This window comes from Agrilus planipennis, unplaced genomic scaffold, assembly GCF_000699045.2.
Source record: "Agrilus planipennis isolate EAB-ADULT unplaced genomic scaffold, Apla_2.0 scaffold95, whole genome shotgun sequence".
NCBI lineage: Eukaryota > Metazoa > Arthropoda > Insecta > Coleoptera > Buprestidae > Agrilus > Agrilus planipennis.
In genome coordinates this window covers 725,821-745,357 of record NW_020438861.1, presented here as the reverse complement: position 1 = coordinate 745,357, position 19,537 = coordinate 725,821, and the positions used below count along the sequence as shown (strand labels likewise).

At 33.2% G+C, this 19,537-nt stretch overlaps 1 protein-coding gene across 6 annotated transcripts in view; it reads left to right on the top strand.

Moving 5' to 3' along the window:
• The window catches only part of LOC108735913 (ankyrin-3), a 113,521-nt gene that overhangs the window by 40,181 nt on the left and 53,803 nt on the right, over positions 1-19,537 (top strand). For all 6 annotated transcript variants that reach the window (XR_001937641.2, XR_001937643.1, XR_001937642.1 and 3 more), the window contains 3 exons: positions 5,707-5,814; positions 15,331-15,463; positions 19,091-19,254. Coding sequence is in view for 3 of the 6 variants with exons in the window: in XM_018468130.1 (XP_018323632.1) it covers positions 5,707-5,814; positions 15,331-15,463; positions 19,091-19,254 (405 nt within the window). In the remaining 3 variants the exon portion in view is untranslated. The remainder of the gene's footprint in view (positions 1-5,706; positions 5,815-15,330; positions 15,464-19,090; positions 19,255-19,537) is intronic.

Here is a 19,537-nt window from a genome sequence, read left to right as displayed (position 1 = left end):
AACAACATTCTTTGTCTTGTCAGGTTTTTTACTTTTAGTTTTAATTATACTTTTTAAAATTTTACACAATTCTTTAGAATATGATTTGCCTGATAGTATGCCTGTTTTTGTTCTTTTATTACTTGAACGACCGCATTCCTCTTTTGTTTGTAATTGTTTCAATCTTCTATAGTCTTCGTTATGATTGCTCTTTTATATAATCTGCCTCGTTCTATAATTTCTATCTTTATTTCTAATGTCCACCATCTTTTTTCTCCCCATCTATTAGTAATTACCCTTTCTATAATCTGAGCATGTTTGTTTGTTATTTTGAGAACTATTAGTGTAGCGCTATTGGGTGGAACACGTGTGAAATTTTCTACTATTTGAGACGTTCCACTACTTTGTACTACATTATTTATTTATTTTTTTTTAATATAGTGATCCTTTTGATAAATTTATATGTAAGTCTCCAATTAAAATAAATGTTTCTGGTTTTATAACATAATTATTCATTTTTTTTTTAAGAATTCACAGTTTACACATATTTCAGTNTCTTTACTATTTTACATCTTACATAGCTTTTGTTTTTTCGAGTTCGTGCCTGCTTTAACTTAACCAGCTTGGCGTAAATACACTAATAATAAATTTAAATTCAACTTTGTGACGAACAGTTCTATGTATTTTATTATAGGTGTTATCCATATTATCACGTTTCTTTTTTTTTAATATAGTGATCCTTTTGATAAATTTATATGTAAGTCTCCAATTAAAATAAATGTTTCTGGTTTTATAACATAATTATTCATTTTTTTTTTAAGAATTCACAGTTTACACATATTTCAGTGTCACTTTTACATTGTAATTTTCTCTGCATTTGGGACATATGCTGTATTTCTTTTTACATTCTTTCGACTTGTAACCAAATTTCCATCTCCAAGTAGACGAGCAATTATGTGAAATACAAACTATATTAGCTCACTGAGGAACGTACAAAGTGAATCGTCTCTCTCTTGAAATTAAAATGACTCCATCGAAATTCAATCGTTTCACCAGCCAAGCTTGGAGAGATATATCGGAAACAGAAAAATATATAATAAAAGAGTATAATAAAAATTTAATCAGGTGTCTCGACCAGTTCAGAAAATGTGAGTCACTGAAAGTTAATCGAGTTTCTAGAACACGTCGTCGGGTTAAACAAAATTTCGAAATTACCGTAAAAGATCTAGATCATCTCGGAAATGCTGAGACCGAAATCAAGAGAAGAAACAAAACCTTTTTTAAGATTTGTAACCTTTTACAGCAGATTTATTCTAGAGACCTAGACAATTACAGCCCCTTTACGACATTCGTTGAAAGACAAAATGGTTTTTAAGTGGGCAGCAGAATGTGAAGCAGTTTTCACCTAATTGAAACAAGAAATATTCTAAGCTTATTAAAGCGAAATCAGTTATTCAGTTTTGCGAGGCGAACTTAAATAAGATGTGACTAGGTCTATTTAGGAGAATGTAGTTAAAAGAGACAAAATGAATGTATTTGCTAGACTAATGTATTGAATTAAATTTACATCGTATATTCATATTACAATATTTACATGCTTTTGTATGTGAACTGCACATTTTGCATCTTGGTTCTCGTGTTGTAATGATCTACATTTGGTCGATCGGTAGTAACGGTAATTGTTCTGAACTTGCTTGTACATATATGTAGATGTGCATTCACCGTATTACATTTTTATGCCATACTTACAATTAATGTACCGGTACTCCTTATTTTGTACAAGCGTGTTCTTCGTATGCGAAAATAAAAAGCAACCCTCCTCCCTTGCGAGAAGAAAATTAATAACGTATCCACATCGAATATGCAGGTCCTTACCAGGGACATAACCTTTTAGTTGTCAACAACTTATAATCTAATTGGTAAGAAATTAAACCATACTCATTAGTACCATCTTCAGCATCAACCATCGAATTATTTCAATGCACCTTTACCCACAAATCATAATCTCAGACAATACCACAATCTTCATTAGCAAGGATTTTTGCTAAGGAGCAAGCATTTTTACAAGTTCATCACGCAACTACAAACGGATTAACGGAAAGGAGCGTCCAAACACTAAAAAAAGATCAGCAACGATGATTGGCGAACGAATACGCAGGAATGTTCCCATCAGAGCAATATTTAAATCGAAATATTCGCATTCAACTTGATGCAGTGAAAATTATTAAATTATCTTATTAAATTCCAGCAAACTGAAATCAATGAAGAAAACAGTTGCTCTCATTAATTATGTTTACTGAGTTGCATAATTATCAATAAATATAAATTAGCATTTTCAAAGACACAACACAATCCCATCTAAAAAGTTCTTCTATAAAATGTCAGTGCAAGACTGCTTTTTTGTCAATGTTGTATGTGGCAGGCCTCGAATAAGACAGTTTAAATACTTTTCATCGTTTATTAAACACAAAATATACCATTGATGTTCTAACCTCCAATTCCTACTACTACTACTACGCTACCACTATATATCATTGAGTATAAGGCACGCGACAAGATAAACCACCCCTTTACACGCAGACCATAAAAGTTGTCTCAGTGCGGCCTTCCTGAAGGGAAGATGTCCACGTCGATGAATACTGACAAACACCAATCTTATAAACAAATTTAAAATAAATGAAGTAAACGACAATCCTTTCTACAACAACAGTTTAAAACAAAACTTAAAAATTCACTGTCTTATTAACCAACTAATCTGATTTTAGTAGATGCTAATTTAAGGTGATTTAATATCATCCACTAAATACCTATCCCTTTCTAATACCTCAGATATCTGAAATAGTCCTCTGTATCTTGACCTTAATTTTCTACTGTCTCCTGTTGATGCTATATCATCTATAACCATAACTTATTCACCTCATCATTATCCATCATAGGGTCGTCAGTCCTAAGACTGGTTGGACACGTACCTCCACTCTTTCCTATCCTAAGCTAAACTTCGCATTTCCCTAAAACTAGAACAACCCACATCCTTAACTGTTTGTGAACATTAATCTAACCTAGATCTACCTCTACCCCTCCTAACTTCTGTTTCTGTCTCTAATTTGTCTCTGACTAGACCTTCATGCCTGAGAAGGTGTCCTACCAACCTATCGCCTATTTTTTATTCCGTAGAGTCTTCTGTTTTCCTATTCTTTCTAATACCTCTTCATTTATAACCTTTTCTAGCCACGTTATCCTCATCATTCGCCTATAACACCACATTTCGAAGGCTTGTAACTTTTTCTTTTCCGTCGCGCCCAAAGCCCATGTGTCGCACCCGTACAACGCCGCGCTGCAAACATACACCTTTAACAACCTTTTTCGAATTTCTAAATTAACCGTTCGCGAGCATAGAAGTGACTTCTTTTTATTATCCCTACTACTCCTTCCATCCTGACTTATCTGACTTTTTAGATATCTAAAATCAACCACTTCTTCTAATTTTTCGTCTCCTATCTTTATATTCGCTCTTTCCCTACTTTTTATTCACCTATCCTATAATTTTTATTCTGCTTGTTTTCCTCTATTCTAATATTTCTGCAACGTATAATAGATCTACTTGATTGTCAATCATAGCAGGTGGGTAGTGGCCCTTAATAGTTTGTTTATTTAGTCTTAGGTAATCAATACAAAGACGAACATCTCCAAGTAGGGAAAGAGCGAATATAAAAATAGGAGACGAAAGATTAAAAGATGTGGCTGTTTTTCGGTATCAAGGAAGCCAGATAATCGGGACGGAAGTATTAAAGATATAAAGCAGAGAATAGCGCAGGATCGAATTGCCTTCAATAAAAAGAAGTCACTTCTATGCTTGCAAACGGTATATTTAGAAATTCGAAAAAGATTGTTAAAGGTATATGTTTGGAGCGCGACGCTGTACGGGAACGAAACATGGACGGTGGACGCGGCGGAAAAGAAAAGGTTAGAAGCGTTCGAAATGTGGAGTGTGTTACTGACGAATAATGAGGATACCGTGGAATACAGGAGGTTAGAAATAAAGAGGTATTAGAAAAAATAGGAGAACAGAGGACTCTATGGAAGTCAATAAGAAATAGGCAAGATATGTTGCACACCTCAGGCATGAAGGGCTGGTCAGAGACATGTTAGAATTCGGAACAGTAATTAAGAGGAGTAGAAGTAGGCCAGATTAGATAACTGTTCGCAAATAGTTAAGGATGCTCCAGTTTAAGGGAAATGCGAAGATGAGCTCAGGATTGGAAAGAGTGAAGGTGGGTACCCAACCAGTCTTAGGACTGACGACTTTATGATGATGAAGCACAGATTGACACATTGCAATACGGAATCTTCGATGATGTCAGCTTACTCTAAATCTTCAACTGTCTTCCTAACTTCCTGTCATAAGACAATCTACATGGTTTATAGCTTATCCGATGTTAAATCAATGTTCATCATGATCTCATATGTAGCTTCTAACTGCTTCATATTCTTCTTCAATTCTGTGTCAGTTTCTTCTAATTTAACCTCCTCTGTATTTATTTCTCTCTTAAATTCTTTCTTACAATCTTATATATCTTCTGCTTTTATATCTCCGATATAATAGAAAAGTCTAATCCATGTAAACCATGAACTTTAATGCTTATCGTAATAGCGGTGCAACGTAGTAGGAGGTGTACAAACTATGCACAAGAACTACCCCAATTAATGAGCCGTCAATGATTGAGAACACTAGTCAGGTTGGCGGCCGCGTTATCTTATCGTCTTTCGTTATCACAAATATCAAGTAATGAAGCACACGTACTTATTTGTGACCTTCGTAGCAGTTGGTATGCAGACAGAACAGTTGCACTTGATTTGTATGATTTGGTCATCATTGCCGGTTGGTGTTTTCGATAAGGTCATTAACCTCGTGTTTATGTATATTACTGGGAGGTGTGAGATGTCTGATTTTCTTTTTCCTGGCCCTTCTACCTTAATTTTTCCAGAGTATTGAGACAGACATAGTGTATATAACTCTTAATTTGTTATATCACTTTTAATAGATATATGTATATGTATTCAGGGAGTTTCTGAAATAAGCGGTAAGCTTTGGAAACCATCACCGTTCTAAACTTGAATTTCATACAACCCCAAACAAAGAAATTCAGAGAGATCCGGACTACGCGCCGGCTAAGCTAAAGGGCCGATACGTTACAATCCAACGTCTAGAAACCTTAATCTATAGAAACTCACGTACTAATCTTGCAACGTGAGCGGGTGCACCATCATGATTAAAAACCTAAATCCACACACTTGCAGCGGTACATCCTCAAGTATTTTATTAATAATAAAAAAGTTTCCCGTATGCTGCCAACTTAAGTAAAAACATTGTATATGGGATTTAAAAAGCCATTGATTAACTAAAATTATTCTATGTCTTTACTATTTTACATCTTACATAGCTTTTGTTTTTTCGAGTTCGTGCCTGCTTTAACTTAACCAGCTTGGCGTAAATACACTAATAATAAATTTAAATTCAACTTTGTGACGAACAGTTCTATGTATTTTATTATAGGTGTTATCCATATTATCACGTATCTCTTAATGAAGCGAATTGAATATGTATATTTACCGTCTGTGGATTCTGGCTACAATTTCTGATTTAGCACATTCTTCAGCAGAGTTGCATATTTAAGTTAAAATACCTTTCCCGTTATAATAAATTACTTAAATAAAACTTTTTTTCAGACGGACCCTAACACTGCTTTTTTAAGAGCTGCAAGAGCTGGTCAGCTTGACAAAATTCAAGAATACCTTGACTCAGGAACAATTAGAGATATAAATACTTCAAATGCGGTAAGTAAATTTAATCAATATACTAATAAATAATATTATAAATCAAATAAACATGAAAGGAATTGCTACCTGTAAGTGTCATCACACAGATGTAAAGAGACAAAACAATTATTATTTCTTATTATCAGATAGTTAACTATATTAAAAATTCATGAATGCAGATTGTTTTTAGTATGAATACTAATTCCTTCAAACTTTTCTCTCTTTATCTTATATTTTTTTGTAGGCGTGGTAATCAAATACAGTCTATACGCAACAGAAAATAATTTATGTTCAATTTTAGAAATACAACTGCCTCCACAAACGAGTAGTTACTGAATGTCATAGTCTTCCTTTAACACATAAAAGTAAATCAATTTTTTTACCACTACACATTACTTAACTTCTCGTAGCTTAGTGAGAGTATCAGTGCATGAAACCAGGGATTCGGGTTCTATTCCCGGCAAGAACATAACAGCAGCAACAATTATTCCTAATTAATTTGAGGTTATCTGTAGTGGTAAAAAATGTAGTTCAAAATGTTAATTCACATTCGTGTATTAAAACGAACCTTATAAACTTTCTTCTAAATATCTCATTATTAATAATGATTATACATTGATTCGACGATTATATCACCTACGTAATTAGGTTAGGTTAGGTAAGGTTTTCATCATTAAAATCGCGATATAGAGCGACAACTAGGTCAAAGACATTTACATACACAAGTGTAATATGCTGAGCCGACATTATGTCATAAGACCAGTGTAAATAATTGTACTGTAAATAGCCGTAAAAATACTCAATAAATTTGTCTAACACAAGGTTCACTCTTCATTAGATACTGCAATAGTATAACCGCAGCTACCTGCACGAATTTTGCAACAATATCACCCACCGAAAATTTGCTCCAGCTCTGCACTTAATCGGTTCTTATCAGAACCACAATCTACGTACATCAGTACCAGCGTTGCCAACCTATACGATAATTATGGGGACGTAGATAATTTTACTTCCAAAATGTTTAAAATCCAGTCCGAAATTCATTGTTTTATTTGAAGTTTCTACCAAGTTATTAGCCTATTTTATAGTGTCATAGTTCGTTGATGGTATAGTAGAACTGAGAAAATCACTGGTGTACACAGACTCTCTTTACAAATTCATTGCGGATGCGCAATAACGTACGATATTTTTGATGTCAGTACGATAATTTTTTCTAAAGGGTGTGATAATTCTATCTACTGAACCTGACAACGCTGATCAATACGCCACAGTGGTGACCCCGATTACGAAAATCTTCTAAAAATGAACTGCTGTTCACTCTGTTGTGTCTTCCATAAAACACTTGCCATCGGTCAGTCATCATCACGACTACGTTGGTCACCATACACAGCAGCGAGCTCTACTGTCCAGCAATCAACACAAACAAAAAGTTTCGTTTTGTACGGTCGAGTAAGATCCATGATACAATAAAGCTAGCAAGTTAAAATTGCAAGCGAACTGAAAATCACCTTTCTCGCGCATGACGTCGTCAATTTCGAATACACATACAATGCTTTCTAGCCATTCTAGCTTTACGGGCAACAATAGAAAAAAAACTATATATAAAAAATAAATATATGCATACATAGGATTCGTAGATTTAGAAAAAGATTTTGACAATGTTAAATGGTACAAGATGTTAAATATACTTAAAAATATAGGGATGAGTTGCAGAGATAGAAGAGTGATACTTAGTTTGTATAAAGAGCAACAGGCAGTTCTAGAGCTGGAGATAAGTCAGAACGGAAGGACTAGTAGGGATATAAAGCAGTGGATAGCGCAGGATTGAGTGGCCTTCAACAAAAGAAAGTCATTTGTATGCTCGTGAACGATCAATTTAGCAATTCGAAAAAGATTGGAGCGCGACACTGTGCGGATACGGTGGGTATGGCAGAAAAGAAAAAGTTGGAGGCGTTCGAAATGTGGTGTTACAGGCGAATGATGGGGATACCGTGTATAGAGAAGATTATAAATAAAGGGGTATTAGAAGGAATAGGAGAACAGAGGACTCTATGGAAGTCAATGGAAGAAGAAGATAGGTTGGTAGGACACCATCTTCTCAGGCATAAAGGACTAGTCAGAGATATATTAGAAGCAGAAACAGGAGTTAAGAGGAGTAGATGTATGCCTAGATTAGATTACTATTCGCAAATAGTTAAGGATGTGGGATGTTTTAGTTTTATGGAAATCCGAAGATTAGTTCAGGAAAGGAAAGAGTAGAGGTTGATGTCAAAATAGTCTTAGAACTTACGACCTTATGATGATGATGTTTAATCGATTATTTGTATTTTGACTGGAGCACTTTCGTGACTTCATTATTTTATAATCTTTTGTTGAAGGAATAGTTTTGCTGGTTTAAACGTGCACAGTAAATATATTATATCGCGACAGTCAAAAAGTTGTTTAGTAACAACGTTAAAATATAAAAAGTAATCCTTACTCAGTCTATCTTTGCAGCTAAAATTCAACAATCATCAGGTTATATATGTAACCATTGTAATTTACAATATTTAAGAATTTTTCTACAACTTTGAGCTTTGTAGGCAGAGGTGGTTAACAGAATACAAAACACGTTTTGTTTGAATGATGATATAATATTATTGCTGTCAGGTCTTAATCTACATTTTTTAGATTTACCATTAAATAATTAAAACTGATGCTTGAAATTATAGTCAGACGGTCCAAATGTTCGGAACAAATTCTAGAAGTTTTCACGTTAAAGTTATCCGATTTATGACACAAATTTTTCCAAAGATGTCACTACTTTATTACTCGAAAAGCTAAAGAACATATAGATCCTTTTTAACTCCCTTGAATTGAATATGAAAATGACAACTAAACACAGCACATCTGATTGTTAAATTTTGTTTCTATCTTACCGACACAAGCACTCATTATTGTAGGTACATAGATACAGACATGAGCGAGTTTTCAAAACCTCTATTCAAGACTACCAAGGAATTTAAAATAGTACGATTATGCCTCTCGTACTCGCCCCGTCCACTCGAAGGGTGAAGACTGCGTTTAACACATCTCGTTTGTCGTATTCTGCACAAAATTTCTAAAGGTATGCAACGTGAAAGCACTTCCCCTATCAGTTAACCGGAATCTCAAAAATATTAATAACATCATTAATTGCTCGTATCACATAACTTATTTTCTTCTAGTCAGACTTAACGAAAGGTCCCATATGGTCCACATGAATGGAATGAAAAGGTACCATTATTTTTTCTATCGTATCTAAATACCCCGGTCTCTGTCTAATGGTGCTTTATAATAAGTACTAATTAAACAGGCATTGTGCTTACGAAACGAGGCATGCCTGCAAACTAATAACTTTCTTGATTTTATTTAATGTTTTTTCGAATCCGAAATTGTCAAGGTCGTCATTGCATAGTTTACATATTTGCCAGCTATTGATCCTTGCAACATCCCACTTTAATCCTGTCTTCTAGTTTTCTGTAGATTTTTCCCCATTTACTGACTTAATTTTCAAAGTAAATCTTTGTATTCGGAGTTGTATCATCTGACATTAAATTTCTTTAAATTTTACATAATTCTTCGTCTTGCAATTGAAAGGCTTCCAACAACTCGCCTTCGGTAATATTGATTACATTCATAAAATGAGTCTCGATCACTGGAGGGATTATTATGATGGACAATCCACATGTAATATATTCATACCGTTCAAAATTGTACTCCTGTAGCTCCATCACCAGAGGTCTTTCCTGGGTACTATGTCCTTTTCTTACAGACGTAGCACGTATGGTACTGCAATGTGTGCTTACTTTGAATTTGATACCGACCACATAAACTGTAAAATGGCAGAGGGACTTTGTAAGAGGATACGTTAAGGTTGCAAAATCCTGCACAAATCATCGAAAATATCCTATGCCTAAAAACTGTCTGATCTGATTATTGTTCGCAGATACTGGTATGTCTCATACGGTTGTGGGATATTTCCCCACATAAGTATTCAGCAGATGTTTGGAAGAAATTGTACTTTCAAAGTGCAATTTTTATATTCCGTCCATCATGGATTTATACGGGATAATTATAGCATGCAGATAAACGTAAACATTTTCATCGAAAAAATGTACAAAACTTCATTAATTTTTGGAACTCTGCAGGTGCATTAAAGATTAGACAACCCGAATTGCATTTGGAGAAATTTAAAATGCCTCTCCGGCGTAATAAAAGCTGTATTATACTGATACATAAACAATAGGTTTATCGCCCAATTGTGCAATGTTCATTTTAGTAGTAGTATGAGGTAGGGTTTTTTTTTCTATTTCACTTGGAATGAAACTAAAATGGTCTCCAAATTCGTTGGTTCTCTTCCTGTTATTGGTCCACATTTGATATTCTATCAACTTCGCCCTCTGGTTTATCAAACATGTCGATATAATTAATAATAAATTGATTATTAAATTTCCTGCATTTAGTTGATGGTAATTTTGAGATATGTAAATCTTTTTTCGTCTTAATGATGGTAGTGATGGGTCTTCAGTAAATGTATGACCTACTATTAAGTCAAGTGTGATTTTGACATCATCGACTACATAAATAAGAATGTATTGTATTGTTACATCATTATTAGTAATGTTTTCTGGAGCTTGAAATTTCCTGATCAGCGTAGACTCGCTGGTTTTTGTTTCCGTAATTAAATTTACCCTTTTACTTTTGTTGTTAAAACTGTGATTCTTTTTCTGACCTACTTCCTCTTTATGTTCGATTTTATGACAATAATTACATCTTAATTGACGGTTGCCTTGTGTGTTTTTGGCTAGGCAGTCCGCACGTTTATGGCTGACTTCTCCACAAGCGAAACATACTGAATATTAGCTAATCTATTTATTTAGATGTTAACGTTGTTTATATCTGTTTTTAATTTATTATTATTTCTAAACAAAGCTCAATTGCTACTAAACTGTTTGAGGTTTCTGTAATAATTATAGAGGTTGCACTTACAGCACGCCTTAGTATTTTCAATCCTTGGGTCATGTTCTGAATTCGTTCTGACGGTATTGGTGGAGGTTCAGGGCTTCAACATTGGGACTCACTTTTAGAGAATTCTATTTTAACACAAGATGTTAGAAAATACAATTTATTTAGTTCACAATGTCTACTCGCACGTAGTTGTCTTATATGCCGATATTCACATTTTTTTTAACGCAGCAGCTCGGTGTTTACCCCTTCGAATTCCGCTCCTGAATTTGTAGGTGTGATTGTACGGAATCATGGAAATAATAATGAGCGGCTTTCAGCTGAGGTCAAAGCTACTTTGTTTAAATTTAACTTACCTACGTTCAAACTGTTCCGAAGGGCTGTTATTTCCTACTTCTGTTTAATATTATTTTTATGATTAGAAATGTATTGAATAAGATTTCTCAAAATAATAGAGATTAAATTCCCTTTTTACCTGAATTTAATTATTTTATCATCCTATCCATCAGTTATGTATAGATACCGATAGCTTTACAGCTATTTCCTTCTATTAGCTTTACATAGCAACCTTGGTGTAACTAAAAACTTTTTTGCTCGTTTCAGAAATTATTTTGTTAGACGTCTCTAAGCCTGTCTTCTGGAATGGAAGTCATAATTCGATCAATTTTGTAATGTACGGATGTGTGTGTGTTTGTATGTGTGTATACTATGTAAGAAAGGTAATGCACCTCGGTAATACCTCAAGGATGGACGTCAAAATTTGTCTTTATAAAATTACACTTAGGTAGGGTACCTATCCAAACGATATTCCTTTATGTGTCTGTGTTAAATATAAAATAATAGATTTTTTCTGTAAAATTCTCAGAAAGAAATATGCAAAATCTTATATGTGTATCAGTAGAAAGAGCGTTTAATTTCGAATCGAACGGTCTCTTTTAATATGGGTCACTTCATTTGAAAAAAAAAAGATATTCGTCTTGTAAGGTTGTTTCCTCATTTCTGACTCCTTATACCGATTAAAAGGGTTCACAAATTGCGAAAGTTATAGAAATACGACTGTAAGTATGAGAATCTCTGAACCAGTGCATTTGGGAGTCGCAATTGACAACGTGTCTCTTATTGTTCCCTGGAAGTTATGGTACCCCTAGGTATATACAAGGTGTAACAGAAATAAGTTCTGAGCTTTAGAAGGTGTAAACCAGATGAAATAAATAGTCGCACGATTATACCCCGGCTTCAAGAACATGCTGTTACAGGATTATGGACGTGGTTTCAGCAGGACGAAGCCACTTCTCACACTGCAAGAGCTGTGGACCAACTTCGTGAGCTGTTTCCTCTAGTTGATGCCGTCTTTGGTGATCTCCGCGATCACCCAATTTAACGCCCATGAGGTTTTTCCTGTGAGGGTATCTTAATAGCAAGGTTTACATCAATACTCCGAGGAATATCGCCGGGTTAAAAGAAAACATTAGCCGTAATGTAAGCGAAATTGCTATGCCTCGGCGTGTTATACAAAATACTATGGACAGATTCCAAGAGTGCATGCAACGAAATGGAGGACATTTAGAAGATATAATTTTCAAATAATGAAATCTGCATTATTGCTAACTACCTTTTAATAAAAATATTTTTCCTAAAAGAGTAACTTTTTTAGATTTAATTTGAAAATCCTAACTCTGCCGTGAGACACCCTGTACCTATAAATCACCCTGAATAATAGTGAAAACAGCATCAAAATCCGTTGCGTACTTAGTTTAGAAGATCTAACCGTACATAGGAAAAGGAAAAGCGGAAAACGACTTTGTTTTATACTATGGTATGGATACATACGTTTCTAGATCAGGCGTTGTAGGAATAATCAAGAAGGCAGAGCACGTTTCCAAAGCTCTACGAATAAAGAATCTTTATATCGTGTAAAAAGGTGCATAGGTACTTACTGACACAATTATTGTTTTTGTAATTTTTCAAAAATTTCGCGTGCGCATCCCCCTTGTAACCTCGTGCTCTAGGCACGTGCCTAGTTTGCCTTACGGATAATCCGCCACTGAGTACTACACGAAGTACATTACAGGCATGTAAATGAGTTATGTTTTTTCTTAATTGTTTTCCAAAGACTTTTGAAATAAAGGGAAAGCAATATTTTAAGAGCTCTTTATTTTTACATTATACATAGTTTGACAATACAGACAGTTCTAAACTCTAAGAAAAATATATCTTCGATACCTCATAAATTTTAGCAAAGATTGCAGATGATGAGGATGCAGTAATTGTTCCTTTAAAATTTGCTATACTGTGACATGAGAGGAGTCAATGTTCTCTACTATTTCGTGTGTACTACTTTAGGGATTGTCTTCTTTTAAATCAAGGATTGCGGTCCTACAGGGGCCATATGGTTTAAAGCCATAACAATAACTGTTCCACAGTGACTGACCTGCACTATTGATTGATGTAGTATTGTCAATTAGTTTATTGAACTGCACATCGATTGTATTATACAAGGCGTAAATGGCTATTAGAGTTTGGCTATTACCGTAAACACCCTGAATCACAATTTAATTTACCAAATAAACAATGCATGAGCAAAAAGACACAAGACAAATATTACATTTATGCTGGTAACCACCAACTGATTAAGGGCACGTTGCGGGCCATATTTCTCTAGTAGGGCCGGAATTGAATTTACCTCTACAATCAACTACGTTTTTCTCGAATATTATTTATGTTTTATTGTGATCCGTCAAATGGGAGGAGCCTAAAAACATGGCGTCGATTAGGGAAAATTTATCGTAGTTCCTATAGTGTACCGTGCAATTTCCAAGTTTTTAAATTACGATAAAATGATAAATATTGACACAATATGTGAATGGGCTGACACAAAGCCTCGGAAAGGAAATTTCGTTGAAGGTGAGCGTGTTTTTAATGCCAATCACATTATAAAATTCGGAAATAACAAATCCGGAAGCTAGCCTTCAAATTCCGTCAAGTTTACTGCCTACTTTTTACAAACTTCATATTTAAAAAGTGATTCACGTTATATAATTGGTGAGGTGATTCTGGGTGATTTAAGCAATATCATATCAATGACTTGCACGTGCAAAGCCGATTTAAGAGAACGTAGCAAACACATTATTGCAACTTTGTTGTATTGCAGCAGGTAGGTTCTTAACCTCAAAATACTTATATCGTATCATTAGAATTGTGTTAAATCAGTTACACAATTTCTCACTTTATAATTTTTGTATGATTCTAATTTTAAATATTAAGGTTATGGCTGATGGTAAATACTTGCTGAAATATAATCATGTGCATTAAAATGACGTGAACAAATTTTTATTCCGGAATTCACTTCTTTGATACCCACTACTTTCATCCAAGCTTCTATTACTTTACTTTTTTCTCTAATTTTCCGAATAGATATATTTTTTACATATATAAAACGGTTAGTTTTTATTGGAAAGTAGATCTATGTCTGAAGTGCTATTACAGCTCCATCATCAAAAAAATTTTTACTTTTTTAACGTGTTTTATTATTTTAATAAACAATTTTACAATTTGCGTGCACAGTGCCTATGTAAATTTTTCCCTCATTCGAGTTATAAATTTTGCCACCAAATGGTGTATGCCCATTTGACGGATCCCAATAGTGCTTTATCACATTCTGTAAGCTCGGCACTTATTTCTGTTACACCGTGTATAAAGCCTCACATTTACAGTAACCACTCCATTTAATTAAAATGCATAAAAACGAAAGTAAAAACTCAAACATGTGGACGTCTCCTGTATTAGTAGACAATATACCTACTTGTTTTTTAATAGAACCTAGATTAAATTACTGTTCACAAATAGTTAAAGATATGGGTTGTTCCAGCTTTAGGGAAATGAGAAGATTAACGCAGGATAGGAAAGAGTGGAGGTGCGTGTCCAACCAGTCTTAGGACTGACATCCTTATGATGATGATGATAACGACAGCGTTTACTAGTTATGTCATTTTCATACATGTTCATTATTTATTAAGTATGCTGTAAACGGTAACTATAGCACTCGAAGAGAGTGAAAAGTCACCCATATTTTGATTGATCTCATGTAAACGTTTTGTGAATAGCGAAATTGAAGGAAGTATTGCGGTTTAGTTTAAGTGTATTTTTATTCGTAATGAGACAACATTGGCACTCGATTTTATATCGTGTAATCATCACTTAGAAATCTCGTTAGTAATAGCAACCACTTTTTAATATAGTAGTAGCTCCTCAGCTAAATTTGGAGTAACCAATCCATATAAAACGTTTTGATAAATTTCGATTTTCTTGTCAAGACGGTATATAGCAACGGCCTCAGACATTTTCAGGGTTCCTTCGGCGTATTAATATTATTAGAAACTTAAAGGATTATTTCTATTTATCTGAAATCTTTAGATTTGACCAATCAAAAGTTAAACTTTTGTACTGAAATTGAGTACTAAATGGAGAGAATTATAAGTATGAAATGAGAAAACCACTATACTATAACGATTGCTTAATATAAAATATTTTAAGAAAAAAAAATTTCAGAATGGCCTTAACGCACTTCACCTGGCAGCTAAGGATGGTCACATTGAAGTTGTACGAGAGCTTCTAAAACGAGATGCTATTATCGACGCTGCAACGAAAAAAGGAAACACAGCTTTACACATAGCTTCTCTTGGTAAGTGGTTTTTAAATAAAAATGAGCTGTAGTTGCTTTTTCCAGAACTTGTTTCAACTAAGGAAGAGAGATATTTAAAGAGCTTCTCGGAGAAAGTCTTTTGAATCTAAAGAAAAAACTAATTCTTCTACCTACTAGTTCTTTTATTCAACGAAGCATGAAAATTTGCTATTCATACGCTTTTTGTAATGATGAAATTCCACTCATTTATTTTGCTTGACTCTTTTATTTTCTTTTTTTCTCACTTATTGTTTAAAAATTTTATCGTGAACAACTGCATTAAAAATAAAATTTAATTCGGGTTTTGTGCTTTAATCATCGAATATGCAAACACTATCTACGTGATATGATATAGAGACAACATCGTATAGGCGGTGTATTTTCAAATGCAATAATTACTTAATTTAGATAAAGAATATTAAGCGGTTTTCTTTATTAATTTGACCAGTTATCACGTAATATACTCGTGTGTATGTATATATAAGCAGCGTAGTGATTCAGTTTGTCAAGAATCTTCGTGAGGTCCTTAAAAAGTACTTACCTTTCTTTTAAACTTCTGGTTAATTGTATTAATTATCTTTCCGATAGGTTTCTTAAATGCGTATACCTATTCCAAAGATGTCGTGATAATCGGATGCCCAGCATTATTTCTGCCGGAGATCACACTTGTATTTTAAAATTTAAAAACAGTGGCGAGTGATCGATATTCTATTAAATGCAATCATCAAAGAGCGGTATCATCTTTGGAAAAATACGACGTGGTATATGAAAATAGGAAATAATGTCGACAAAGAAATGTGTAATTTGTATGTTCGGTAATTTGCCTTACCTCTATATTTACAGACAGTTAATGAACTTTCATGTATGTTATGCATTAGTTAATTGTTTTTACATTCATTTCATTGAAAATTTGTTTTTTTACAGTGATTTTAATGTGTGCCAGATTTTCGCTATCCTGCTATGTCAAGTTTGGTGTTTCTCATTTCATTAAAACTTAAACATCGATTTCAAGTAGATTTATTGCTGTTTTATTATACATATTGTTATGGTAACTACTTTTTTTACTTTGATTTTTAGCCGGCACTTTCACGTACTAAAATAAATTCCTTTCTTGTAATCTACAATATGGGTAATTCTACTCATGAAGGAAGAAAATAAGGTGAATAACGGAATCACATTTTTTTTATATCTAAGTATTGGCAAGTAGTTTTTTTTCAAGTTTAAAGTGACCAGTCAAAAAATTAAGAATTATAAATTTTATGGTCATTAAAAAGAGTTATATCCAGGAAACTAAAAAAATGAATTTAAAACTAACATTAACATAGAAGAATTTCTCTAATCAATTTTTATTACCCAATCTAGGTTAACAATTCATTAAATTTTAAACCTTAAACAAATAGAATTAACTGAAATATAATTATTTGTAAATTATCTATTACTTATTAATATGAATGAAATAAACAATCTGGGCATGTAAAAAATTGAGGATCGGTTTTAATACATTGGATTTGGGCCCATTCATAGCACTTAATACAATGAATCCAATAATCTTCAGCGATGATTTGAGTCTCATCCCGTTTTTAAAGTTGACTGATAATATTCTCAATATTTAGTAGAAAAATGGCAAAATAATGCTTTTTAAAAATAAAAAAAGTCCGTTATCACTAGGCAACACATGCACAACTTATATAACTATAAAATTATTTATATTTACGATAATTTTTTACGAAACTACCTACCAGGATACTGATACATTGACTGAACAAAACAGAATCTCATTCGCAATGTTAACTGAGATAACTGATAAAATCTCTAATTTAATAAAACTTGCATATTATTATATTTATTGTATTTCAATTAATTATTGTGAAGAACAATAACTTGATCGAAATATATATTTCTCGAATTTTAAAGTGTTTTGATCTGATAGTAAAACGGTAGAAAATTTGAAGGACAAAATTTAATAGAATATATTTTGAATAAAATATACAAAAAATAATAATTACTTACACAGTGAAATAATACTAATACGAAAATCACTACTGCAGTGTAAAATTGTTTTTACATACTCGGAAACAATACTTATTCAGTTTAGTAGCTTTCACTTTCCCGAAGTGACAGGCCAGGAGACTGTGAATTTTACATTTTGAATGTAATTTTTGGCAATAAATATGAGTTGAAATAGGGTTATTTTGAGGTTACCAGCCACTGTTATGGTTTATAATGTTCATTTGGAAAAAACTAATTTTTTAAATATTAATATACGAAATACACTGTGCCGTCTAAAATTCCTTCGTTCGTAGAACTACCCATATAACGGTACATTATCGAACTTACTAATATGAGAATAAATGAGAAGTTTCTAGTCTGCCACAAATAGCCTTTCAATAAAAACGAATATTCTGTCACTAATGGAACCATAATTTTTCCAATAATTTGCACGAAGCATGGATGGCTCATTGTCAATTGTATGGATGCTCTTCTATCACACTGGTTTCTTTTCTCTAACTATGCAATATTTTTTTCTTTCTGTTTATTTTACTTTTTACTAAATTTCTGTTTTATTTCGTACTCTAAGGACCTTCGAATGTTATAGTTTTTAGAAAAGTAACATGAAAATAGAGAACCTTGTGTAGATACAAGTAGAATAATACCTTATGAAAGTAACCCACCATATGTAAGGAAGCGCCAAGTTGCTAAGAAAGCCAGATTTGTTTAGAGAGTACATTCTGGAACAGCTGCCGTGAGATCCAAAAAGTTAGGTTCTATAGAGCGAAAAAACGGTTCAGTGAGCGATATAGTAGCGAGCAAACAATTAATTGATAATAGTGGTATTAATGAAAGATTAATTAGAAAAATAAATTAGAGTGCGACAGATGGTTTATTACGCGACAGTAATATTTCTTTTTTATATCAGTGAGCAATAGATTTATAAAATCTGGAAAAGTTAATAGAGCTATCCATCTTGATCATAATACGTTAAAACGTTAATACGTTGAATTACTCTGTAACCGTTATTAAATAATCGAAAATTTATTAAGTAGGTAATTTGTAAGAACAGATTTGCAAGATATTTCTGTAGTAAAGTTTTATTGTAAATGACATATTAACAAAATGCAGATAAATAAACCTCCAACTGTTTTACTAAATAAATAAATCTTAAATGACTCGGTATAGATCCCAACAACATTATATGCACCGTGTCCGAGAAGGATAATCAAAAAACGATACATTCACATATANTTAAATTAAAGGGTACCAAGTTATACTTGATAATATATAAGAAATGCTTCTATCACGCGCTCTATATAAAATTCGCTTGTCAAAAATACATGATGCATCGTTGAAAAGAAGTTTCTCGTATACAGTAGTTCAACATGAAAAAATGTTTAAAATTAATTTAAAATCTGTGTACAAGCAGTAACACTTTAAAAGTCTGAAGGTGGTTGAATAAACCGAAATGTAACAAAAAACATAAAGTTGTTTAATTATTTGACCGCCACCCTGGAAAAAACAATATAGTTTCAGGTCAGTGACTTCCTGTGAATCCAGAAATTTTTAGTAGGTACCTCAGAGGTTGTCTTGTATATATTTTACATTAGATGCAGTTTCTTTCTGTTTCTATAGCTGGCCAGGAGGAAGTTGTCCGATTATTAATCCAGCATGGTGCTTCAATTAACGTTCAATCACAAAATGGCTTCACCCCATTGTATATGGCAGCTCAGGAAAATCACGAAAACGTTGTCAAATATTTACTTTCGAAAGGTGCAAACCAAGCTCTGGCTACCGAGGTAAGACAAATTTAAGTATTGAAAGTATTTATATAAAAATAAAGTTTTTAAAGAAAAAAGAGACTCATCCCAATTTTTCAAAACAAACTTGTTTGTTTCGCGCTTATGTGTACAGGGTATTCCATTTTCAAGACTTGGGATGGGATATCAGAAGAATTTTCATATCTATTTTGGTGTTTGAGATGCAGGGTGGAATTGAAATATATCACCTTTGAGGCACCCCCTTGTATCTCGCTGTCAGTTATCGATCATTTATTAATCTTTAAATTTATCGAAGAGGAAA